The 26,698-nt window shown below is 37.5% G+C and overlaps 1 protein-coding gene across 1 annotated transcript in view; it reads right to left on the bottom strand.

Moving 5' to 3' along the window:
• The window catches only part of WHSC1 (Wolf-Hirschhorn syndrome candidate 1), a 60,637-nt gene that overhangs the window by 23,745 nt on the left and 10,194 nt on the right, over nt 1–26,698 (bottom strand). Inside the window, exons 2-8 of the mRNA XM_009882534.1 lie at nt 20,481–20,646; nt 14,837–15,003; nt 13,978–14,469; nt 9,068–9,212; nt 6,388–6,506; nt 3,163–3,244; nt 2,013–2,137 (exon numbers count right to left, since the gene is read on the bottom strand). Coding sequence (XP_009880836.1) covers nt 2,013–2,137; nt 3,163–3,244; nt 6,388–6,506; nt 9,068–9,212; nt 13,978–14,469; nt 14,837–15,003; nt 20,481–20,646 — 1,296 coding nt within the window. The remainder of the gene's footprint in view (nt 1–2,012; nt 2,138–3,162; nt 3,245–6,387; nt 6,507–9,067; nt 9,213–13,977; nt 14,470–14,836; nt 15,004–20,480; nt 20,647–26,698) is intronic.

Raw genomic sequence — 26,698 nt, 5'->3', positions numbered from 1 at the left:
CACTCCGAAGGTTTCTCTCTGGATGAATGGTCTCAGGGCACACATATTTAGCCATTTAGACAAGTGCTAAATAATAACACAAAAGGGAAAAAAGTCTGTAAAGCCACCCACACAATCCAAAATTTGTATCTTTCCTTGTTTTGTAGAACAGATTAATAGTACGTTCAGAAACACATGCCTGACGTTTTTCTTTTATTTAAAGGCAAAATATATCTAATATCATAGGAAATAAACTGGGTCCAAACCTCAGCTGGTACAAGTTCAGGTCAGTGTAGCTTTAAACCGTCCAAGGATCTAGCCCACTCACCTACTCCCCCCTGCACCCAGCCCCGCAAAATCTCTGTTATTTGTCAGGGTGTATTTTCTGTTGTGTTGATTGCGATTGTTTTAATATTTTAAAATCTTTTCAACACATGAAAACAGTTAATTCACTTTCTAGTTTGTGTATCTGTGTTTTGTGAGCAGTGTATGATGTTAATCTTTCTCACATCTTTTGCTTTTTAGCAGTAGCTGAGTAAACTAAGAGCTAAGTTTTAAAATTTCCATCTCAGCCTACATAACCATATCCTTTTTTACATGTGAACCCTTAAGTCACAGCCCAAAATCCTACAAAAATGAGCCTTTTGTCAAGAAAGATTTCTGGAGATTTCATTTTATAAACACACTATCTAGAGATAGACGAATCTTTCTCCTGAGATTAAAATAGTTAGAGATGCACATTTAGAGCCAAAAAGGCAGTATGTTCCTTAAACTGGTCTGGCTGAATAGATGGTCCCAAACACAAACGGCCATCACACAGCAAGTCCCAGCAGCAAAGCCAAAACAGCAGAAGCTGGTAAACCAAAAGACGAGAGTCTCTCAATTGAGAGAACAAAATGAGAACAAGTATTACTTTACTTGACTGCTGCTAGGGACATCATTCCCTGTGGGACCGCCTTTGCTTGGAGAGAGAATTTGCTGGGGTTTCGTGTCACAATATTTTTCCGGTTACAGTAAGATATGCAGCCATCAACATGCAACCTTTTTTCCCCACCCAAAGGTAAACCATTCACTGAACATCATCTAGATATTTTAACTGCATTCATGACAGTGTCTAAGCACCTCATGTGTTTGTTAGGGGAGATGAAAGAGTCTCTCGGATAGCTGGAAGCCCTACTCCCTTGTTAGCAGGCAAGTTTTTTCTCTACAGCTTTTGTAATACAAACCGCTTGGAGCTGTTTGTCTATGGATATTTTACTAAATCCTACCCACTACACTTCTGAATCCACCTGCAAAACAGCATGCATACTTCACCCTCATGCTGCCACTCTTTGGCTAATTGGTTTTAATAGCGTAGATGTCTTGGGGAATGGTTTAATGGATTGTATGAATACACTTCTGGTACATACATTTCATTTATTGTATGTCAACTGAGAAGAATTACAGTTCCCAATATGCCGAGCTAAGACTATGATTAGTAAGTATCAAAAAGATACATCCTTCACTGCCTGTTGAACTCTACTGGGGATGAAGCTATTTGCATCACAGAGAAATAGCACTGAAAGAGCCAGAAAACTAATTTGAGCTTAAAGGGGCTCTGCTCAGAAAACTGTCCAGTTCTAGATCAAACAGAGGATTAGGAAACTTGCTTCAATATAAAAGCTATGGCAACATGACAATATTGAGTTACATAATGTAACTAATGTAGTACACTTACATAAAGTCTGTAGAAGAAAATACAGAACACACTGGCATTTTACTTTGCCTCTAATAGAAGGTTACAATTCTAAAACTTTGTTGGTAAATACATTAAAAACCACAATAATATCTCAACGTCCCCAAATCAGACGTTCGTATTACAATAAATGAATTTGCAATGCACACATTAACAGGTTTCACAGAGGCCAAAAGTGTAACTTGTCTAGAGCACCAACGTTAGAGAATTCGCCTTTGATTTTTTGTTTTTAAACAAGATTCACACCTGAAAATTTCTGTAATTAAATGGCTGTGTGCAAACACCACTTTTTTTTTACCTCATTCTCAGTTAAGGAAGCTGAAGGAGATGAACTCTTGCTAAAAGCAAGAGTTGAAGATTCTGCTGCTGAAGCCCGATTTCGCTTCTTCAGAGGTTTACATGCATCAGACAGATTTTTCGTTGCTGTAAAATAATTTTGGTTTACAAAGTGAAGTTTGGAACTTTAAAACCTTATCTCCCTGAAGCCATTTAAAAATATTCCTTCAGATAAAGGAAGGAACCATTTAGGTAGGTCTTCTGGGCACCTACGTAGGGCTGAGAGAACACAGAGTAAGTTTCTGAAACCATGTGTTTTGGCTTGATTTTAAAAATAAAGAGGTTTCTGTTAATCAAATATGTACTACAAACGGCTAAGAAATGTTTTCCCCGTTTTTTTTTTTTTTTTGGCTCATCTCTATTATAATATTTTGTGACTTAGGACCTCTTTAAAGCAGAGGTAACAGTTATCTCCTCAGAGAAACATTAGAAGGCCTACGTGATCTCATCACACTCCGAGTGCCACTAACACTTTGGTAAGAGAAAGGTTATATACAGGAGAGCCAGGTACCAGACATCATCTATGGCACGTCACCACGTCTACATTGCGCAGAACTTACTGAAGATTACTTGTCTTTGGCATATCATTATAATACCTAAAGAGACATGCTCTTACAGAAGTTACCTTAAACTTGAGCATCATTAACAAGTCTGACTTTTGGCTTTTGGTCCAAGGTTATTTAGAATTCCCTCTCGCGTTCCACACTGCCTCCCATCAAGCATCATTTAAAAGGACTAAAATCGCATAGTAACTGATTACATTGATGGTCACTGCACTTGTTTTATTGGGCTAATGCACAATGACGAATTGGAGCAGTAGGATTGCTATCACTGCTCGCCAAGATCACAGGGCAATAGCTTTAATTTGGTGCCATCAAATGGTGAACTTGTGAACTGCTGCTCTAAATCAGCAATACACAATTTCAGTCAAGTATAATGTTGCAAAATGGTGGTAGTGAAGGAAGAGGGCACGCTCCCCCCCCCATCTGTGGCATAGTGGCTGTAACTGGTTATTGCGTTAGCAAAATTTAGCCGGCTGCCTCAGACAACCTGTTTATTTTAAAATTATTTAATTGAAAAAGTTACATTAAAACTTATTCTGACCACATTACCTGACTGGTTCTTTTGTGAAGAGGAGGTTTCTGTGACCTTAGAAGAGTTTGTTTTTGCTGTTTTGTCATTGCTTGTCTCCCTCTGTCACAAAAAAAAATATGAAAAAATAAAAAAACTCCTAATTTATGAGTGGTTGGACAAAACTGGCAATTACTTCTGGATTTATGTTATTAAAAAGAAAGTGTCTTTACAAATATCTGAATGGCAATGTAGTTAAGCTAGCCCCATTTAAGTGATTTTTAAAACTCATTTACAGCACAGGGTACAAACCCAGAAACAAATGAGAAAAATTAAAGAACACAGTATTCCAGCATCCCACTTATCCATCCCAAACTCAGCATATCAAAAAGGGGAGCTCAAAATGAACACAAAACATGTAAATTATCCTTACTATTCTTTGTCTAAGCTGGTCAAATTAAAACCTTTAATTCTTAAAGGTAAACTGCAGAATTAGTATATAAATTTGAGAATAAACCCTGTGCAGAATTTTAAGTCTCAGAGAGGCTTGCTTTCAACTCCAGAACTTATAGCAGTGCCATTTTTTAAATTACTATGGTTAAGATTGTTTCAGCATTTCCAAAATAAAAGCACTATTTTCAAGGGAGCATAAACACCACAAATTTGCTCCAGGTTGAGAATTTATCATTAGAAGTTTAGGCCGAAAACTGGGGAAGTTTTTGTCAAAGCTTTGTCAAAATTAGACACCGTTCCTTACACGTGCCACTATTTTTTTTTCTTTTTGTATGTTACAAATTCATTCAAGTAATAAGCCACTAAAATTGTAGCCAAAAGTGCTTAACCCTGACAGATGCTCACCTGATCAATAAGAGTAATTCTACCAAACAGAAGGTTTTACATACTTTTTCATATTCTTCATCTGACATTCAGTTCTACAGAAGATGTGCAGGTGAACGCCCCAAAGGCCAGAGAACTGGTTTCCTTTGTAAAAATACATATGAACGGCTACTGTACGACAGATGTGCTACACTGTGCTTTTACTGACTCCTAAGTAGATGAAGACACCCTACCACTAATGCCACCGGAGGCTCACAACGTCAGTTTTGTAAGATTACTGTTACACTTCAATGTAAAAATGAAAGAAGATGTACAGTATAGTTCACTCTTACATTTAAAGCATGCTTTACAGAACCCCCATTTGGTTAATGTGCATTTTATATACATCATGAGAGCACCGATGAATGAATTAGCTTTTCAAAACTTCCATATGGGTACTTATTACTTTGTGGGGAAACATTCAGATTTGGTAAATAAGAATTATCGACAAAAAGGAGAGGATAATGCACAACTCTCATGCAAGAAGTAAAACATCATGAATAAAAGTCCTTAAAGCTTCTCCTATCCAAAAGGATTGGAACAAAAGCCTGCAGGTAAACTGGGAATAGCAGAAGGAAGGTGTATGGTTAGCGTTTGCTTTTTTGAATAATTACATAGCCATTTCCACTGTCATTCGCTAAATGTTTTACTAAGCAGCAGCATATACAGCTAGAAGTACCCCAGGCTGGTGAAGGCAGGAAAAAGACTACTAGATAATTCATCAAAGAAACCGCAAAGCAACCATTCTACAGTATCTGACCCTTCTGTGGACAGAAGCACAAACACTGCTATATGCATTTAGTTTCCAAATTACCTAGTATTTACACACACCAGATTCCTTGTAACTAGTTCTGATAAACAGATCGGACAGAGGACAACACTTTTTAAATGCACGTTACTAATTCAGCATTACTACTGGTACGTAGCTTATGGGAATCATTCATCTCGTTTATTTATTTATTTTCCTGTTAATATTCACATCTGCATCACAGCATCCAAGACACCAGAACCTCCCCTGCATGAACTATACTGCAACCACCTTTCATTCTACTTGTGATAATGTAGGCTAATTGCAGTGTACGAATGCCAGTGGGACAGCAAAGAAGTAACTTTAGGGACAGTCAAAACAAGGACTTCATAGCAGGAATTAATTACAATAAGTAAGCTTAATTATTCTGTGGATCTAGTGTATTATAGTGAATTAAAATCAATTAGACAAGTTCAAAAAGGGTCCAAAAACCTTCTAAAATGTAAGACGAATATTCAATGACTAACCCGTTAGAGCAAGTACAAAAACCAGTTTGGGCCCTTCTGTCTGCAAAGGTAACAACATTTATCTCAGAATTATCTTTGTCCCTTGCAATAAACTCATTAAGCCTGGCTCATTAAGCAATGAACTCATTAAGCCAATATTTTTTATATTGAACTCTAAACAAGTTGTCTGAATAGCCACAATATCAACAGAGGTACTAAAATAACCAGCCTAGCAAACAAACTGACGTCTACAAATGTGACCTCAATAATTCGTTTAAAAAATAAATCCATTACTTTTCCTTATATTAGGTTGTTTCATTTAATCGCTGTACCTCTAAAGTCCTGAGATGAGGTCTGAGATACACTACAGTATGATACTGTAATAACATACCTGAAAACACTTGTGAGCTAAGCTTTCCACTCAAGCAAAACCCATGAAGTTCACCGGTCTATATTCGTGACTAAATGAATCTGTGCTTAAGTCTCTACCAGATTTGAGCTGTATCCATATACATAGTTTTAGCGACCTATGTAAGGAAAATTCTCATTCTAACAGGCAAGCTAAACTGAAAAGGAGCCTGCGATTTGTGCGATAAATATACTGTAATATTTACTGCAGTTTCCTAACTTAAGAAATGGGTCAGCATGCCACTCTAAAATGTTCTATATGCTTCCAGTTCTTGAAAAGTAGTTTTTCTGGTTCGCTTTACTTGCTTTCTTCTCTCCTCCCACTTTTGTCTAAATTAAGTATTGACTAAAAATATATTATTTTTTTTTTACATTCTTGTATACATCTCTGAACTCCAATTCAGGAGGAAAGAAAAAGAACTACAAAGCATGACAACACGGAAAGGTCACGCCTCTGCACATTCCTTTAGGAAACCGATTTTCTCAGCATACGTTTTCACCACAGTTTAAGTAGCAAGTGCAACTTGTCGTACCTCCATCCTCAAAACCAAAGAAAAAAAAAACCACAGCAATAAGCTCACGTGTATCTCGGAATGTTTACACCAGTTTGGTTTGATATACAGACATTACTTTTTTAATCCTGAAAACGGAAATGCTGACAAACTTAACTACAGCAATGTGATTGGTGCTGCTATAAATCAACCCAAACAAACCAACAACATAATTACCTTCCGATTATTCTGTTTATCCATCCTGAGTCTTTTCCTAGGTGCCTCCTGAACTTCAAAATCTTCTGTAGGTTCCTTTGTCCTCTTTTTTTGGTTTCTTTTATTTCCATGTAAGTTACCTTGGGATGGGGGATGGGGGAAACTTACATGAAAAATAATCTAAAACCCACTTCAAATTATTTTGAACTGATCTAGTTATTTGTTACTTTTCTTTCAGTCATTATTTTTAAAACATGGTTAAACATTAACACAATTCGGTGCCTTCTCAACGCTTAAGGTCTGGTTTCTGGTGCTGAAGACTAACTCTAGAACACGTCCAAATCAACTGCTTCATACTCGAGTTGTTTTAGAAAGAGGAGTCTACTTGCATAAGTGCTAGTTTAAGATTTGAATATTACTGTTTCATATCGTCAGACTGCACGAGTGATCTATACAGCTTTTAACTCTCCTGCCACTTTGTAACAGTGTCTTATCACTGAAATGAATTTTTAAGTCTCCTCCTTAAGTCTCCTTTAAGTTCTCCAAATGGTACAGATGAAGATACTGGCGACATCTATTAAGGGGCCTCTGGAAAAGACAAGATATCACCGACCGTACAGATTAATTTTCTCTTTCTGGTATGGCAGTTCCAGACTCTCTCTAACAAGCTTACTTGTGTTTTACAAGAGACTGTAAGATCCCCTTCCTTTGTGAACCAAAATCCTAAGAAGAGAATCACGTCGGTCATTTTAAACCAACGGACTTAGTCACTTATTTAGATGGTCGTTCACTGGGAAGTTCAAGCAGCCTCTAAATTACAAAAGGTCAGTGACTAACCTACACATCCCTTCCACAGGTTCAGCTATTGTTTGCACTCGCTCTACCTTGAGAAGATGGATGAAGGTTTAGGAAGTGGTCTGCTTCATCAGGATGAAACGACAACATTATTACACTCTCCAGTACTCTCTAGTTTATGAAGCTACCGAGTATTATTAGTATGAAGACTGCAAGCTCCAGGGGCACAAATATGTTAACTGAAAATTGCCCTACAGCTACAAGCGTTCTATTCCAGTGGGAACAAATAGCTGTAAATATTAAAAATATAGCAACTTGAAAATATGGGTAATTTTCAAATTAATGTTCTCAGCTAAACAATCTAGGACATATTCTATTATCATACTCTGAATCCACAAAGCAGACTGAAATGGCTCCAGGAGAACCTGCTACTTACAAAAAGCCAGCAAAAGAAATCCCACAATATTCTTCCAAGTTTAAGATAAGAGGATTTGGGTAGGGGAACGATTGAACTGACATGTTTTCATCTGTAGATAACTATAAATGTACACAATATATGTACTAGAAACACCTGGTACAGGTACAATTTCAATTACATTTCTTGCAATATGACACTGAGGAAGGTGAACAAAATTCAGCACTACAGTGTTTAGATATTTAATTTGGGAACCATTAAAATTCTAACGTCAAGGAAGACAACATCTGAGATAAAATAAAGAGATTATGATACGTGGGTGATTACATAAAAAAATACACTCAATAGCTACTTATAATGATGAACTATTTGCACACAACACAAATTTCAATTACTTCTGGATCTTGATCTCCTTTTAGGTGAGTCTTGAAACACTTTACGTTTGGCCTCTCCAATATTCTTCAATGATGAACCTTGAGAGATACAGAATGTGGTTTTTTTTTAAAACTGATATCCAAATATTCGACACTTAAATTTTAAAGTTAAAAACTTTTCAATTTTCCACAAAATGATGTTATTTCACACACACACAAATAGTTAACAAAACTGACTGCCATTTTTATACAAGTTTTTCCAAGTCTCACAAACTTTCAAACACTCCCTCTCATTCTTGTCATTGCCCAAAGCAGCACCTGTTGGCTTCTAATACTTCCATAATAAGTCATCTTACAGTGCTGTAAAGCTATTCAAATTTGAAAAGTGATAGCTAGTTAAATTTGACAAACTTCATGCAAATGCATAACTATCTTCCTCCTTCCTTCTCAATTAAGTGACTCCAAAACCCCTCAGTATTTTGCAAAATAATTGGGACCATTTATCAAAACCAAAATCTAGACAACAGCAACAAAAAATAAAAGGAGAAAAAAAAAAAGTGTTTGCCATCTTGTACAATGTCTTAAAAACTTTGAGTAGCACAATAAAATGCCAAACGGATTAAAGTTTCAGAATAAAGTTTGGAATACTTCTTCCTGAGTTGATGATGATATGAGGTAATAAACTTTCGGTATATGTGAAGAAAACGTGCAGCACTGATTCAACTTTTAAAACCACTTCCTAACTATTCTATAAAAAAACAACGCAAATTTTACTAATAGTAACACTTCGTCTTCCCTTCCCACCATCCACTCGTAACAGGCAGTGGATGCAATGGCAGCTGCTTATGGGCAGAAGAAGAATGAGACATCAGCAATCTCTAAACAGTAGAAGGTTTACATATAACAACTTTTCAGAACAATGAGCAAGAAATGTAGACTTCATGGGTTGCGTTTATTGTAACCATTGGCATTCCTTTGCTATTGGCACAAACACCAAGAATTAAAACCGGAAAACAGTGAAAGCTGTTTTCCCTACAGGTCTGAAATATGTGCTTAGTTTAACACCACTATGTATATCAAATTTAGTTAGAGTACACTAGCACAGTTTTACGTTTACCAGAGTCTTCTTCAGATTTGGGAGAGGTCACTATGGCAAACTTTGTGTTATAGCGAGCTTTCTGTTTTTCACTAAGCATGTTCCACTGCGATTCGAGCAATTCTTCAATCTCCTCACTTGAAGCATCTGGATGTTCAGCAACCACCTACACATGCAGAAACAGGGTTGTATTAAAAAACAGGTGACCATCGAAAGGAATGGCGTACATACTTCTAGTGCTTTGGAAAACTAGATACAAACAAGTTATTTAATATTTTCCCTATAGACAGAACTAGATTAAAACATTCTGTATCCAGTTTTTCTTTGAATAACCACTTCTCTCTCTGTCTCCCTAAAAAAAAAATACCTATTAGCATATTCAGAAGTATTAAGAATCATTTTGGAAGTATCTATTTGCTTTTTAACATTAAACAAATGGAGTAAGTGTAAAACTTGTCTTGTGGTCAGTCAAAAAAAATTTGTATTTTTTCTTGATGAAGTTTAAATCTACACCGCAAAAGACAGACAATATTGGAATATATGTTTGCCTACGAAGACATCCTTCAATTCATAAGAGAACCCATTAAACACAGAACTCATCACACCTATCTTGGAGAGATTTACACAAGCTAGCATTTGATGCAACATTTTCCTGTCTTCATTCATCATTTTATACTATGTATATGAATATTAGGAACTCAAGAAGCTGTGCATCTTTTCTTAATAATATAAGCATGACACATAATAGCTATCAACATGGAATTTAAGAGTTTCTAGAAGTTCATTCAACACAAACAGAAAATACAGTATTAAAAACAAAGAAAAAATCCTGCAGAACTCCTTCAGTATTCCCATACTTCTTAAGGAAAACCAGACCTGCTTAATCATAGAAATCAGAAAACTCTAAGATTGTACGAACTACAGAAATGAAACGGTAGCTTTAAAAACAACTCCTCTCATCTCATCACTCAGCATTGTCCAAAATCCTATAACTGGAGTGATGCAACCAATACCCCAAAATCATAGAGCAAAATAAAAACTAGGGCAACAAAGCCAAGCATTCAAACAGTAACACCATTCAACAGAACAGAAATACAATTTTTCTGTGACAAGTGTAAATGATTAAACCTAATTTCTTAGAACTTAGTGTATTCAAATTGCATTTCCTGTTGTCAAAGAAGATATAAGCGTGACTGAAATTCTCCAGGTGTTAGAAGAGTTGTAGTACCTTCCTTCCATTGGGATTACTCAACGTCGAGGGAAATTCACGCTATGGTTTTTCCCCTAGTAGAGTACTGCGAGGTCTCTTGCTTCTATCCGGCATAACCCCACCAGATAAAGCTTGGAGAACACAACGACCTTTGGAAGCCTCTACTCAAAGTCTGACTAAAATCCAACAATGTCAGACAAGTTATTGAGAGGGGGGAATGTAGACAGACCCACAAGATACTCCTCCCACAAATCTCACGTCTTTAGAAAAACAAACTAGGTGCTAAGTGTATAGTTCATTGTGGTCAACTTAGGCACAGAGTTATTTACTTTTCTAAGAAATAACTAGCTTTGTTCGCCCAAATGAGATACACTTTAATATCACCTCCAGTCCCACGGAAATACTAATAAAACCAACTTTCAACTGACTAGGAGCGCTGTGAAATGACAAGCAAAAGACACCCATGGTTCTTAATAGTTAAGGGATCCTTGCAAAAGGCAGCCTCCATGGTGAAAGCCCGGCTGCCTTCTCCAAAGTCTTCATACCGTGATACTCAATCCTGGCATACATACTGGAAATGATGTATCGAGTATCTTGATGTACATGAAAATTATGCATTTCTCCCAGCTACTTCTAAGTCTAACTATGCTTAAGAACTCATGGAAGATCTCTTCTTGGCTCTGGAAATTTATATTACTATAGGTGTGGAAAACACGGTACTTTGACCAGGACCATCCCAGCCCATCCAAACATCTGCATTACCTTTGCTCTTACTTCGTCTTGATGTTCAACAACTCCTTACACATGCAAGAATCTTCAACTGTAAACCCTACTAGTGAAATTATTTCTTAATTTACTTCCAAACGGACTCAAGGCCTGTCTGCCTCTCACTGAACGATACCTTTATCTCAAGTCAGACACTCCCTTCTAATAATTACTATGGTTATATTTCACTGAGGAAGCGCATAGGAATGCCAATAGTACAAAATACATCTTTACTCTTTTGGTAACAGCACAAAATACTTAATGCGTCACTACAACCATTTAAGTGCTCCAAGCTTTCAACACCTCCCTCGGGGAAGCATGCCTCTTAAATCATTAAAAACATTTTCCAGCAGTTCATCCAGTCTTCCAGCAGCCATCATTCATTTCTAAAAATTTCAACCATTCCTCACCCTCATATCCCCAGAAAAAGCGACACAAAAAGTGGTGATTAATAAAACCAAACTGATACCTGAATCCTACTGCCGTACAGAGCCAGGCTCCAAGCAAGACACAGCAGAAACGGCTCTACTTTTAAGAGAGCCCGTGATTATTAGAGGGGCCATGATAATTAGAGGCCCCAAAAGAGAAATCTACAGTAATTTCTTTCCGTTCACTTCCATCCCTTCCCAAGTCTGGGGGCCAGACAGCTTCTTCTGGATCCACAGTCTTCCTTTCTTCTAAGTTTCTACATGCAAATACTAAAGTCGCCATACACTAAACTCTCAGATGCCACCAATACAAGTAGCTCAAAACCACGTTTGTTTTTTAGCCAATGTTATCACTCCTCCTAAAGCATCAGAACATCTACAACAGCAACAAAACAAACTCTTGGATGGAAAGCAAACCATGCAAGTTGAACCAGATAAGCCCAACAGACGTGGAAGCTCCGAATACTAGTTTGGATACAATCTCCACCTTCCACCGAAGGCACAAACCCACCATTTTAGAAGCAACCTGACCGGCTGGAAGTGCTAACTAAACTCAGGTAACTTAGGTTCTGCGCAAGAAGCATGAAGATCTAAAATGTTATTTCTCCACTTTGCCAGTTAATTCCAAATCAAGAGAAGGGAAAGACCGGTTCTACTGTCCTGATCGGTTAAAGGGACTGTTATCTGCAGTTTTTGTAACCTACTTCTGTTCCATGCAGAGAAGTGCTTCTGTCCCTATTACCTATTAGAATGGATCACGCAATCAGGTGGATTTGGGTTTTCATTCCTGATGTTATTAAAAAGTATTCTAGGCAGGTACGGTAGGATGTCCTCTCTCTAAATATATGTAATATTTTAAACTTTCTTCCTTCTACTTAAAGCTCTGTGCAACATTAGCTACTATCATCAGTGTGATTTTCAAATTGATGTAAGTTTTTCGGTTTCACAAAATGACACTGAAGACAAAGCAATTCCTTAATGTCAAATATTGTAATAGTCTTCATATTTTCCATCTATTAATTTGAGAATTACAGTGTAACCATAGTAGGGAATGAAGCTTGATAACCGGCACAGAAAACAGAAATATAACATCAGAGACTCAGCATGTCTCTTCTGTGGTAAGACATTTGGCTCAGAGTCCATAAAACCAATCATCTCATTTCTTCCACAGAAGTAATTTCACGTCCCTCAATATTGCACAAGACTTCTTGCTACCTATGTTAAAGGCCAAGGCAATTCCCCCTTGCCACTATACAAGACACAAGGTTACTTATAGAAGAACTGGAAATAGAACTCAGGTCTCTCATACATGAGACATGATATACCCATACAGATTTTCATAATGACCATGTCAAAATCTATATTTAATAGTCTGGCTACAAAACCCTTTCCTTCCCAGAGCCAGCAAACTGAACTGCCACTGCTTTTCTCAACTTAACCACAGTCAGTAAAAAGTGTATGTAACACTGTGGGTTTTTTTCGTTCTCAGTATTAGCTTAAGTTGCAAGGATCTATAAATATCCTAAGTTGAACCACAACTAATTGACTTCCATACAACAGAATCTGCCTTTCGATTTTGCTTTATAAAAAGTTCATATCTATTAATGTTTTCTATCACAAATATCCTATAACGAAGTCAACTACTGAGTAGCTAAAGAGTTTGGCAAAGTCACCACTAACTTACTGGTCCTTCGGTAGGTATTATGGAACAGTAGAACTACAAGAAAATATGAGAATGCATGCTTCTTTCAGTGCATGGAATTGTACTGCAAATGGAGCAGAGGGTTATAAGGAAGAAAAATGATGGTCATGATTTTAAAATAATGAGCTAGAACAGCAGTACTGCTTTTATACTTTTAAGAGTCTTCCTAAGAAATGTTGATATTCAGGTATTTATTTATTTTACCTTGTAGAATACAAGGAATACCATATTCTACCTTGAGTGTAATCCTCTCAAGAGGACCCAGTTTCTGTCCCAGCAGATCGCACACTGACAGTGATTTTCACAAGCTTTGGTAACTACCTTCTTTTGAAGCTCAGCAAAACATTCTAGGTAGGGAAATTGAGTTTTTGAGGAGTTCAAAGACAAGGAAACATATCAAAGGAATTGAGCCACATCTTCAGAAAGAATGCACACGCTAACTACAAGTAGATTGCTACAAACAGCATAACCTTGGTTGTATCTGCCTGTGCATATGCATATGCGTGCACATCTACTACATTTTACATACATTAAAAAAAACTATGGCTAATACAAAGGACTATTAGATTCTGTAGGAAGACACTAACACAACTCAGGCTAGGAGTACAATGGCATCGTCACTATCTTGTTTATATTGCTCATCTACATTCCCTTCATTCTCTGTTCCTGTCTACACAAAGATTTGATGCAGGCATACCTTCTCAAGCCCAGAGTATTATGGATTCTACAGTAATAACTATTTTTTGTCAACTAAAGTGAAGACGTTTCTTTAAGTACAGAAATGAGAAGAGGCAATCAACAACACTAACAGCTGAAAGAGACTAACCTCATCTCTGTGCTTCTGACAAAAGACCAAAAACTGAGATACTGCATCGCCCTTTCTGCTTCGCGGAGTAGATGCTGGAGTTTTCTTTCTACTGAGAGGGGAGCCTATCCCTCTTTTGGATTCTGCCTGTTCGGATGACTTTTGAGGAGTAGTGTTCTTAGTCCCCGACTGACTGCTTTCTTGCGTATCATCAGTAGCAGACAATTTTGATGTCCTTCTCCTCCTCTTGGTAGGAATGCCAGACTCCTTCATCGATTTCAGATTTTGAGTGGTTTCTTCGTTTGAGTAAGATGACTCGTCTATCTCCTCTAATGGTTCCACAGCAATGCCAACTTCCTTTGCCACTCGAGGATTAAGATGAGGTCTGTCCCTAACATAGATGAAGGTGTACTTGGCCTTCCGTTCTTCCACTGTCATGCCTACTGCTTCACTTGCTTGCTTAACACCCATCTCCCACTGTGGCCGCAGCTTCCCTGAAACAGGCTTTAACATCTGCAAAGTAAGACAACAGAGTGAGAAATCTGCCCACTTTTTATTTCAAAATGCCAGCATTAACACAAAACAATTCCAAGAGACTAACTGTAATGTATAACTCTAACTCAGACATTCAAATGGAATTGTATTTGATAGTAGTGATACCATGAATGAATCAATGACAAAGCAGAAGAGTACTGGTTTTTAATAAATAACAAACAGTGGTAAACCATCCCATTCTTTGCATCTGTAAGCAAAATATGACTACAAGCCTCTGTAAAACAAGCTGTCTTTAAAGCTTTCTAGAATATCTATTTACATCTGTACATACCTGTAACAGTAAAATAAAGAGCTGCAAATCTTGTCTGACTTGGTAGCCTCTTACCTTTATTTTTTCTGCTTTAGTGAGAGCTTGTTTTGCACTTTCCTGGCATAATTGTTCAAACTGGTCTTTTTCTTTGAAGGGCACAAGGCTCTTCTCAAATATCCAGGCTCGCTCTGGGGCATCTCCAAAAAACTGAACATGATACTGACGAAAACTCTTTTTCTGTCCTGAAAATTAAAAATGAATGTATTTAAGGTACAACTTAAGTAGTTCTCTGCACTTTCAGACTGAAGTCTTTTGTAGGCTGCTATAGTTACCATGACAAAAGTACAGTACAACTGGTTAACCTTTCAAAAACCCACTTAACCGGCTTGAAAGTCTCCAGGCTATAATCTATGAACTTTGACACAAAAGCCCAATGGTTTAATTTCAAGCAAGACTATGCTTTGCTAAATTAACTTAAGGTTACAATCATCTGTCAGTGCTTTCCCTGTATATTAGCTTACATGTAGGCCTGGATGTTTCTGAAAATGCTACATTTGAAAAAGTTCCCAAAGCTTGGACAGCCTGTGCACTCAGCCTCATCTCTGATTTGCCTAAACTTTACCTTTTAATATTCTTCAACAGAAACATATACTTCAGTTATTTTTAACACCAGCAATGACAACTTTATCTTAATCAAGCTTTTAAGGAATCAAAGCCACAAATGAAAAGGATTTGGGTTGGTGGAAGGGAAAGAAGGGAGAGTGGGAAGATAAGAGAACAATTCTGAAACCTAGTCAAGAAACATTAATTCTTCTAAGATTGTAAAGAGGAATACTGTTTCATGTAGTAAGATATAGTCATATAACCTTCCCCTTCTAAACATTTCAGCTATTCTACAGTGAAGGGGGAAGACAACACCTTCAAAATTCACCAATTTTGAAGGCAGAGGGAAGAGAGTCAGACTTAAGACACCCTCTAGCATCTCCTTCATTAAAACTCACATATTTGTTGTTTAAGTGTTCAAATTAGGCTCTCATTTAAAAATAGAAAAGGTTTTAACTGTGATGACCTATACTTTTGTGTTCCTAAATTCAATCCTGCTAAAAAAGGATCATTTACCCCCCTAGGTTATCTACAGTTCTTCAAGTTGTCACCACATTAGTATATCTAATGTGTACTCTGGGAGCAAGAGGAAATCAGGTAAGGATGTGTACCCAGTAAGAACAAGTAACAGTCACAGGTCTCCATGACAGATGTCTTCAATCTAGGTCTAGATTTTGCTAGGTTATTCATACACTGCATGTCTTCTACCTTAATCAGCAAATACATCTAGCTGATTGCTTCATGCACTATTATTCCCGGGGTTTCTAGACTTAGCAAGAACTTTCTTTTTGTAATTACACAGCCAAGAGTTATTTTTAAAGGGGCTTATCTTGTCTCAAGATGTGGCATCAGGAACGGTAATATGAAATCAACCTAATTAATGGTATGTGCAGTTTTATTAACCATTACATACGTATATATTAACCATTACAATCATATATATATAAAAAAAAACTATCCATGAGAGCTACAAGAACAATAGTGACTCATTTGACATCAGATACAAGAATCTAGAGGAATGGCATAGGGAAAGGTCTTGGGGCTGTTTTCATCACAGATCCAATCTAGTAGTCTAATACATGTTCCAGTAATGCAGTCAGGAGCAATTCTCCCACACAGTAATTATTTTGTCCTCATCAAGAAAATGTGGCTTAATTAGGGACTACTGAGCTCCAATGACTTAATCTGTCTATGATGAAATAAAGGATAATTTTTGTATTTTACCAGGATGTCCTAGCTGCAGACAGAGAGATGGCACAGACTACATTTACAACCACCTGTAAAGATCTGCCTCTGAGCAGCCAACAGCACAGTTCCAAGCAGACATCGACACTCTATTCCTTTTACCGTGTAACACTGGACAGCTACAACTGCCTAATTACGGAGTCTAAATAATAGTAACTACCACTAGAATCATTGAACCTCTTTGTGAATCTTCAGGTATCTTCTGGGGGCTGAATTCATATCAATGCTCCTGGATTAAATAATGGAATTCATTAAGGGTTGGTATATACAAAGACATAATTTTTGGCTCACAGAATCCTGGAACCACTAGTTGTTGAAGGTTTGGGAGAGCGTTCTGGGGACCCACCACTATTACTTTCCTTTTTCTGTATCCTAGCATCTGTGGTTGACCACAGTCAGAGAGAGGATACTGAATGAGATGGAGCTTTAGTCTGAGTCAGTATGGGCCTTCTCACATCAAAGTTTACTTCCCACAAGTTGAAAGTTGCAAACTTTTCTCAATAACCAGTTGGAATGATGAAATCAAGTATTGGCATCCAGAAATTCAGATTGTTTATAAACACTGTTGATCCTAATCCTAGAAATGAGAAATAGAGACCTAGCTGAGTATTTCTACAACTCCCAGATAAAAGAACTCTTCTGTTTGGAACAGGAGACTTTTGATAGTGCCTCAATAGTAAACGATAGGTGGAAGATAATACAAGACTGGAAATGCGTACTGATGGAAATATGCACATCAGTGTACACTGATCAGTTATGATGGCTGCCCAGACTGAGTCAAACCTCCTGAAGGAAAAGGCAGGCCCCAAGCCAACTCCAGAGCAAATATCAGAAATGACCGTCATCCATGTTACTTCAAAGAGATGGAAGTTACCATCTCGAAGTATGTGGGCCCCTCTTTTGGTCAGTACTCCATAGGTTGCATTCAGACATGTGACATTGGTATTTGCTAGATTTATTTCTATGGTTTCTTATAAAAAGCTACCACAGAGATTCTTGATAATGAAGCATAAACCTTGCTTCATTCAAGGAGCACAGTAATTCAGTTAGGAATAAATAAGCAGCTTTATTTCTCTCAAAATCCAGCTCTTTATCTCATAATAGACATAATAATCCAAAGACTAAAGTCACAGCGACTGCCTGATCAAAACCCTGAAAGATTGCTACAACAGAAATTTTTCTGAGGAGTCTATAATAACGATTCTAGCAATCATATGAATTCTTGAAAGGGTTTTCAAGAAACCATTTAGTTTACCGCCAACATTGAGTCTAGCTATAACCCTAAAGATCTTCATTCAGTTTGTTCTTAAATACCTCCTATAAATGAGATCACGTTATTGCTCCAGGCAATCCACCCCAATGCTTAACTATCTTTATCCCTTCCAAGTTCTTCTTAATACGTAGTCTAAATATTCATTGCTGCTAAGCTCTCTTCTTCCCAGAACAAGAAGAGTTTATGCCTTTTCTTTTTCAAATGTAACTTAAGTTATTTAGGGCCAGTTACTGCGTTCTCCTTTAGCTCCTCCTTGTCAGATTAAATAGCCCCAGTTCCTGCAGTCTGCCCATGCAGGTAGACTCCTAGATTTCTGTTCATGCTGTCCTCAGAACCTTCTCTGTTTGGTCCGCGTTTCTTGAAATGAGACGGCCCAAAGAGGATGAAATGAAAAAAGTATTCCTGCTAAGGCCATGCTACCACTGGAAAAGGAAAGGATCTACTTCATGCTTTTTATATGCAGCACTATTAATTTATGTCAGTGTGACTTTGGTCTTTCTGCAGAGAAAACTACAACGGGTTATTACGACTCTCGGATTCCTTTCTGCAAAAATGCAGCTTTCCACTCATTTCCCAGCTTGATCACCTATCACTATAACAATCCAACGCTTACTTCTAACTCAACTGCATTTTTTTTCCAGACCACACCTCCAAAGCATCAAGATTATTCTGACTTCCAGTCCTACATGTTTACAGTCCTTCCACATCGGAAATTTGTAATTCCAATGCAAATTTTAGATGTATATCCTAGTCCATTTTCCAAGTTCTCAATGCAACCCTTGAAAACTACAGAAATACAAAACCACAAAAACGCTCCTTTCCCAGACTTGTAAATACATTGTTCAAAGTCACTGAAATCACTAGAGACAAGTAAATGCCCTACTCTCTTCATAACAACGGAAGCCAACACTTTCGCTTGATCTAATAAAAGACATGAAAGTATTTAGAAGCATAAATATCAAAACAAAGTTATGTGCTGCTCCTTTGGTTTGACATTCCTATTACCTTCTTGCTTTTCTCCTTAATTTGCAAGACTTCTGGATTCTGTTTTCAGGTTTGCTAAACTTTCAGTACACTTTGGCATAAACGTAGTAAAAATAGTTTACAATACTCAGCTAGATTTAAAACTAGGAATGCAACATGCAGCAAGAAGATTTTCCGAGAATACAACAGTAGCAAAAGGAAGGCTAAGGAACGCTCACTGAGGCGGGAGACTGAGTGAAAAAGGACACAGAAGAGGCTGAGGTACTCGATGTTTTCTTTGTCTCAGGGTTTTGTTTGTTTGTTTTTTAAACTGTAACATCTGGCCCCAAGCCTTCCTGTCCCTTAGTCTAGTAGTAAAGGCTGCAAGATTGAGATACTACCCACAGCATATTAAGAAAAAGTCAGGGAGCACTTAATCAAACTGGACATCTATGGGATTACGGGACCAGATAGGATGCCTCAGAAGGAGCTGAATGTGTTGGCCAATGTGATTGCAAGGGTGAGCTCTATAATTTTTTGAAAGGTCACAACCATCAGGGGAGATACCCAGTGACTGGAAAAAAGCAAACATGGCAAACATCGCACCTATCTTCAAGAAAAACAAGAACAATGTGGGGAGCTGCAAGCTAGGCTGACTAGCTTACTCTCAATGCCTACAAGATTATGGGGCAGATTCTCCTAAAAGACATGTCCAAGCACATGAAAGACAAGAAGGTGTCTGGGAAGAGCCAGTACAGACTCACCAAGGGCAAATTGTACCCAATCAATCTGATTCACACAGCGCTAATACAAAAGGCAATGGACACAGGTCGAAACAAAGGTAATTTCAACTAGATAAAGGGAAGTGTCTTCTTGCCATAATGACTGCCAGTCACTGGAACAAGTTGCCCAGAAAAGCTGTAGTCTCCATCCTTGAAGACATTAAATATTTGACTGAACAAGGCCCTGGGCAACCTGCTCTAACTTGGAGACCATATCACTTGTAGAGGTCTTTTCCAACCTGTATTATTTTATCATTCTACAACCAGCACAGATAAGCCTCAAGAGTTTCAGGTATCAGAACAGAGAACAAAGCTGCAAATGAGATTAAGAAATCATACAGATTCCTACTTAAAAATTTCCTTAACACTTTGTAGCTGCTGCATTAATATCAACTAACGTCGTCTGTAGATAACAGTATTGATTCCATGACTCACAGAAAATTTAGCTGCATGCATTACAGATTCCTTTTAGTAAAGTCTAATCATCAGGAAGATTCAATTCCCATTAGCATTCAATAAAATTTTTAGCCCATATCACTTCTCCAAGCATCTCCATAAAAACAATGGAAAATACCATCAGATAATTTTTTTAATAAGACTCCACATAGTTTCACAGATCACAATTTTGATATCTTTTGGAGAATGTTCAGAGTTAAAAAGACAGTGGAGAAAAAGCTCCATCAGCTATGCGCTCAAGAATAGTGTTTACATGATTTTAACATTCCTCTTGACAACACAGAGCTGATTCAGTTACTGATACAACTGAACAAATAAAACGAAGAACAGATTTTCCCCAAAATAATGGTTATGTATACTTGAAGAAATCTGGATGTTTGTAGCATCACTGACATACCTTTTAGTTTAGTGTAGGAATGGAGAACAGGATCAGCAGACACCATACATGGCCACCATGGAAAACCAGACACTTTTGACCACACTAGATCTCCTATATTATATTTCAACAGATGGACTTTGTCTTCTTTGACGGTACTTTGAGTTGGATCTCTCTTAGCAGGAGCCTTAAAAGATAAAAAAAGAAAAAAAACCCCACAACTATGATCACATATCTTCAAATGCGCGCTAGGATTACTATATAGCACACAAAAATAAACAACAAACTACAGTTCGTATTCTGTTTAAACATTCTCATTATATGTAAAAACACAGAGTGGTAATGGAAGGAGGGAAATAAGAAACAGTTCATCAGAATAAAGAGCTATCATGTTTGCTAACAAACAATAATTATATTTCATGGGTAATAAAAACTTTAAGTTATAATTTTTGTTCCCTCACAGCAAAAAATCCCAAGTTCCATTTATGCTTTTGTTTTTAGTTAGAAATATTGGCAAGTAAGCTGCGGTTTGCCTTTATCTTTTTGAATAACTGCTGAGAAACCATCAGGAAGGCTTACTTTAATTTCAAACACATTAACTGAGCACTGGATGTAGATGTGGAAGAGCCAACCTCCCTCTGTATTGAATTTTATTAATCAAGTTAAGCTCTATACACACAAATGTCTTCCTAGATTTAAAAAAATAAAAGTAAAAAAAATCCCAAACTAGAACAGACTGAAATACTGTCTTTATGTCTGAATAGAAGCTACGTAAATAATAAGTTTAAGAACCCCAAACTCTGCATCTTTCAGCTGTCTTTTTCCATACCGAGAATTTGTGACATGAACCCTTCCCCACACCCTTTTGCCAGACTTTTCTTCTGTTCCAGTTCTAGCAGTAAAAGTTTGCAAGTGCTCAGCTGGTGCTCCAAAGCTACTTTAGCTATCGGAAAACAATTACAGAACCGTTTCCACTTCAAGGGATAGATTTAACTACACATGAGTTTTGTGTTCCCCTATGACAGACACACATTTTTACTACATCATAACAAAGTTCTGCAACAGACATTTATTCACCAACAAAAACCATTTCACAAAACTCGGGATGTAAGAAAGTACAGAACGTGTCTCATTAAACATATGTGTAAAAAAAAAAAAATATATTTTTAATTTGCCCTTTTGTTTTTTTTTTCCTAGTACTAAATTTATGTGCAACATGTTATATCGTTCATGTTGCGTAGTACCAGCTCAACATACAGAAGGAGGATCGGAGCTTCAGGCTTTCAGAGGACTTAATGTTAGAGCTGGAGCAAAATTCTGTTTTAATTAATTAAAAGTGACATGAGGAAAGACAGAACACTGCTAAGAAACTGGAAATCCAGAATGCAGAAAACAAGTATTTGGAGCATTATGTTGAATCAGAGTAGACCACGTTACCTTATACCGATTTTTAAATCCAGAGACTACTACCAGAACTAATTACACAATATTTTCCAACCACAACCAACAAAAATCTTTGATGTGTTGCAACAGCATAGAGATTTTTTTTGCAACTCAGACATAGAGGTACACTCAATCAAAAAAACGAAAGCTTAATGCACTCAGAAACTCCTTTCCTCAAAGCTTTTAAAGCTATGCCTGGTAACCACACATGATGCTATGTCATCTGATGGTTAGGGACAGTTACTCATCCAGTGATTCAGCTTTTCTGATGAATTCAGACTTGGTTCATGTGCCTCCAGCTAGAGCCATGTTCCCATGTCTCAAGGTTTTTGGCTCTCTAAGGATTTTGTAAGACTGTCAGAAAACCCCTCCCGCTGAGCTTGCCTCAAGTCCAGCACTCTCAATAGACCTAAAAGATTCCAAGCAGATGTGAAAAATCAAATGCTCCTTCTAGCAGGTAAACATGACACGAAGAGTTATGCTTAAAAGCTAAAAATTAAGAAATACATATGCCGAGAACAGATCCAGAAGAACATTCATCCTAACACACACACACACAAACCGACTTCAGCATTTAAACTAAATAGGTGGGATGAACATATTTTTCAATCAGTTAACTTTTCAGAAATGTAAAAGTTACTCAGGATTCTGAATCTCGTTTTTAATTTATGAGCCCCTATATTTTTCAGAAAGTGCAACTAAGCTGCAAAGATTTACGACTACAGTCTGAGAAGGAGCTGGCTGGAAAAATGAAAAGGATCTAGCCGGGCTTCTTATTGCAGCATAATCAAAAATGGGTGGCAGTCAGTACAGGGGTGCATATCGCATTTCAATATATCTACAAGCACTTCACAAATTTAAAAAATGCCCAGAATTCTTTTACTCTACTGGATCATGACAAAAAATTTGAAAATGACAGACTCTGATAAGACCGGCAAGGTTTATCTATATACCACTTGCAGAATTTATGTTTTCTTTCATCGATAAAATGTGCATACTTTAAAAGAATGGCAAAATACAGCACAGAATACTATAACTTTTTTTTAAGAGCTCTCATATGAGGTTATTTAAAAACCTATGGAAAATATAACCATGAAAACGCTCATTTCCATCTTACTTTCCCACATCATTCTGGTTTAGTTTGATTTTCTCATTTGGGGAATTATGCTGATCTATTTAAGAGGTATCACAAGAGTAAACAGCAAGGTGAAATTCCTGGCATATTCTTCTGAGACAAGCAGTTGTAGGACATCAACAGTCTTTTCAATATTTCCTCTCAAAAATATTTTTTGCAAACTGACAGCATAGCATTAAACGCTCAAGTATTTAAATTGTTTAAAAACATCAGAAAATGCTAGATACTGGAAGTCAGTCATATGCATTGATTTCACTTCAGTATCCAGGTTGGGTTCTTTTAATTATCGATGGGAATGGATGGGAGGAAGACAGCATTTCTAAACAAATTTGCCACCCAGTCTGCTGATAGCATCTATGTTCTCATACGACGAGAGTTGGGGCTTCTTTATGAGGCACTCGTACTCTCCGCAATTTTTAAGAATAGGAAGCCACCACTCAAGTTACAAAGCAGTATAGAAAAAAGTAATTTGGCTTGCAGGTTTTGTTTCTCCGGACGAAAACAGGAATTGTTGCTTAGGCAAATTTTGATTCCCAACAATACGTAGTCAGACAGAACAGGCATCTGACTGTGCACCCGTGGAACGCGGAGAGGCGGGAGTGGAAGCGCACTTTTGGTGGTCAGTGTGAATGCACCAGAAGACAGGGAATACCCCCTCCTGCAACACCTCATCAGTTCTTTATGTGACGATACTTAAGCAAGCCAATTAAGATGGGAGACTCCTGGATTAGAGCACAACTGTAAAGCAAGGGAAGCTCACACAAAATCAAACTATTTTTAAATACTTTTCCCTCAGTTTTTGGCTCTTTGCGTCTTTTTGATGACTTTTTATTTCTTGAAATTGTTCTCATGTCTAATTAGATCTCCTGCTCGTAAACGTCAACGAAGTAAAGGCTGTTGGGCTTCCTGTGCTGCAGAGGAGGACGGAACAGCCTTTGCTTGTCGTCAGTGCTATGTAAGTCTGGACTGCTCCGCGTATGCCCCATCCCCTTACCTTTTACTGCAGTTTTGACAGAACTAAACACATACGTCAATTCTAGTTGCAGAATTTCCCCTCCCTCTCCTTCCTTGATTATAGGCAAGCTCTGCAGCCTCCGAGACAGCTACCACCTCAATCACCTTCCAGTGATAATTTAAACCAGTTATGCTAAACAGAAGAAGGAAAGAGCTTGTGATCATGTTTCTGTTCTACTTTGGGAATGAATTCCTGTTGGGGTTTTTTTTCCCCCTTTTCAAACACTAGGCTGAAGAGAAGTCACAGAAATGGGCAGAGCCTGGGTGAGGAGGTGATGACTCCCACACGGACCAGTCCTAACACTGAATACACACACCATTTGACAGGCTCTGCACTACTCCGTATGGCAGACATTGAAATTCCTGACTTTCTGGATTAGTATCCTAATTAAAGACTTGCTCTGAAAGGCAGCTAAGGTGTTAAGTTTATTTTGTCCGGGGGGGGGGAGGGGGCATGGAGTGTGGAATGGAGTAATTCCCTTACTGCAACTGAGGTTTTGAGTGAGAAATTATGCCTTGAAGAGTACCAGCACCCTGAGAAACTCATCTGGGCCCGAAGCTGCAATAGGCTGAGAAGGACCAAAAAAAAAAAAAAGAAAAAAAAAAGAAAATAAAATTTAACATGCCTTTCCTTTTCCCTTAACGTTTCACAGATTTGTTTGTCATTTCTCTCAGCACTTTCATAAGCGATGAGTAACAGGCAGATTGACAAGAATTTATGACACTGCTGTCAGCATTCCACCAGCCCAAGTAAGCGGCTTGGCCATAGAAAACATTGATATTCAATTAACTTTGCCTACATCTGATCAAAAGAATCAAATCAGTTTCCATTTAGTTGCGGTCTGACTAATGAATACGATGAGACAAGACCAAACCATGAGAGATGGGTAATTTCAAAGTTTAAACCAATCCTAAAATGACCAAAGAAAAAGGCATTTAAGGGCAGCATTGTTTATAACATAACAACTGTACTGAGACCTTTGGGTTTGTCTGTAGGCTCTTATGAAAACACTACAAGTGTTTAACAAATAAGGAACAAAGGTAATATTTTTTTAAAAAAGAAACACCTAGAAGGCTTACTAGGTGGCGTCAGACTGAGATAACTATCTTTTTAAAAATGATCCGTGGTACAGTACAGATACTAATATTATCTATTTTGTACATATATGCATGCGTGCATACACGTGCAAGGAATTATAACCCCTCAAAATTAATGCAAATCACTCAAAGCATCAAAAAGCTAGTATTTCACTATACAAACTTGGAGTGCTATAGAAATGACTAAAAAAAAATTCATCTAACTGTAAATTGTCAAAAGGGGTTAGACAAAGCACAATGTTGAGAATTGGTGAATACACCACCAGAACCACCAGAATTTAATACTGGACAAGAAAAAAAAAAGAGAACAATTAAAACAAGTGAGGACAGTAAATGCTCTCTGTGTAACATATCGGGGAAGTACACATTAAACAACTTGCAGATATCTGCTATCTCCCTTTCTGTTTTCTTTTTCAATTCAGTTCCATCCTGTATCAAAGAACTTCCAGTGCACTATAATAGAAGGCCACGCTACAAACACAGACTGCTTGCACTCCAGACTAAAAAAAAAAAAAAAAATCTACTAGTGTTACAAAGAAACTAAAACAAAATAATCAAGGTCTCTGAACAGAATACAAGCAATTAAAATGTACTTTGAATCAAAGATAGAACACACAAACTTAGACAGTCAAATGTGTTTCTTTACTACGGAAAAGATAACCTTGCTTGCTGATTGAGACCACGTATTTTTCTGATCCTGCTATCTACTTGCGCTGTGTTTCATTCACTAATACTCCTATCATGGACTCCTGTAATAAAAAGAAAAGTAAAAATGTTTTGTCTTCTCTTGCCTCTCTATCAAGAAAGATAGTGAACTAAGGAAGCAGTTGTAGAACAAACTCCATTCCTTTCAGAGGTTCAGGAGAGGTTGTCCTAGTCTGGAAAAAAAGGGAGCAGCGGAACAGAAAGGATTATTTTTGTAATGTTGTTCTGTCACTTGAATTCACTAATGAGTAAGGACACCATAAACAAGCAAACAAACAAACTATGTAATAGGACTACTCCAAACGTTTCTTCCTTGAAAATCGAGCATCACAGTTATGTTCTTAGGAAAACTCTTGCTTCCTGAAAAATTCAGGAATTTAATTTGACAAAAGACAAATCAGCACTCGGTCTTCAGGCAAAGGAATGGAGGGATGCAGCTGATCTCCCAATGGGTGATGTTCTGTCATTCAGGAAAAAGAAATGGCTTCTTCTTACTCTGTGATTGAGGACAAAAATCTCAAAGTCAAATCACTTCAAACCCAAAAATTACAACTACAGCTGATTAAAATTGACGCAAATCCCTCAATATATACTATTGCTTCAAAGGAAAAGGGTGGCAACTCAAGTCTGTTAAGAATTGACCAGTGCTCATTATAAATGATTCTGCCTATAAAAATACTGTATCCTCACAAACATAACTGCCTTAGTGTTTTGTCCTTTTTTTTCCTCTAAGACTGTAATTCACATGTCACAGTAAATCTGTTTATTCCACAAGGACAAGTCCTCAAAGGCACTATGTTTATCCAAATAGCTCCCACCTTCTGGGATATAAGGGAGTACATTT

Source organism: Charadrius vociferus, unplaced genomic scaffold, assembly GCF_000708025.1.
Source record: "Charadrius vociferus isolate BGI_N301 unplaced genomic scaffold, ASM70802v2 scaffold213, whole genome shotgun sequence".
Classification (NCBI taxonomy): Eukaryota; Metazoa; Chordata; class Aves; order Charadriiformes; family Charadriidae; genus Charadrius; species Charadrius vociferus.
The sequence above is the reverse complement of the archived record's forward strand: the minus strand, read 5'-3'. Positions and strand labels throughout refer to the sequence as shown.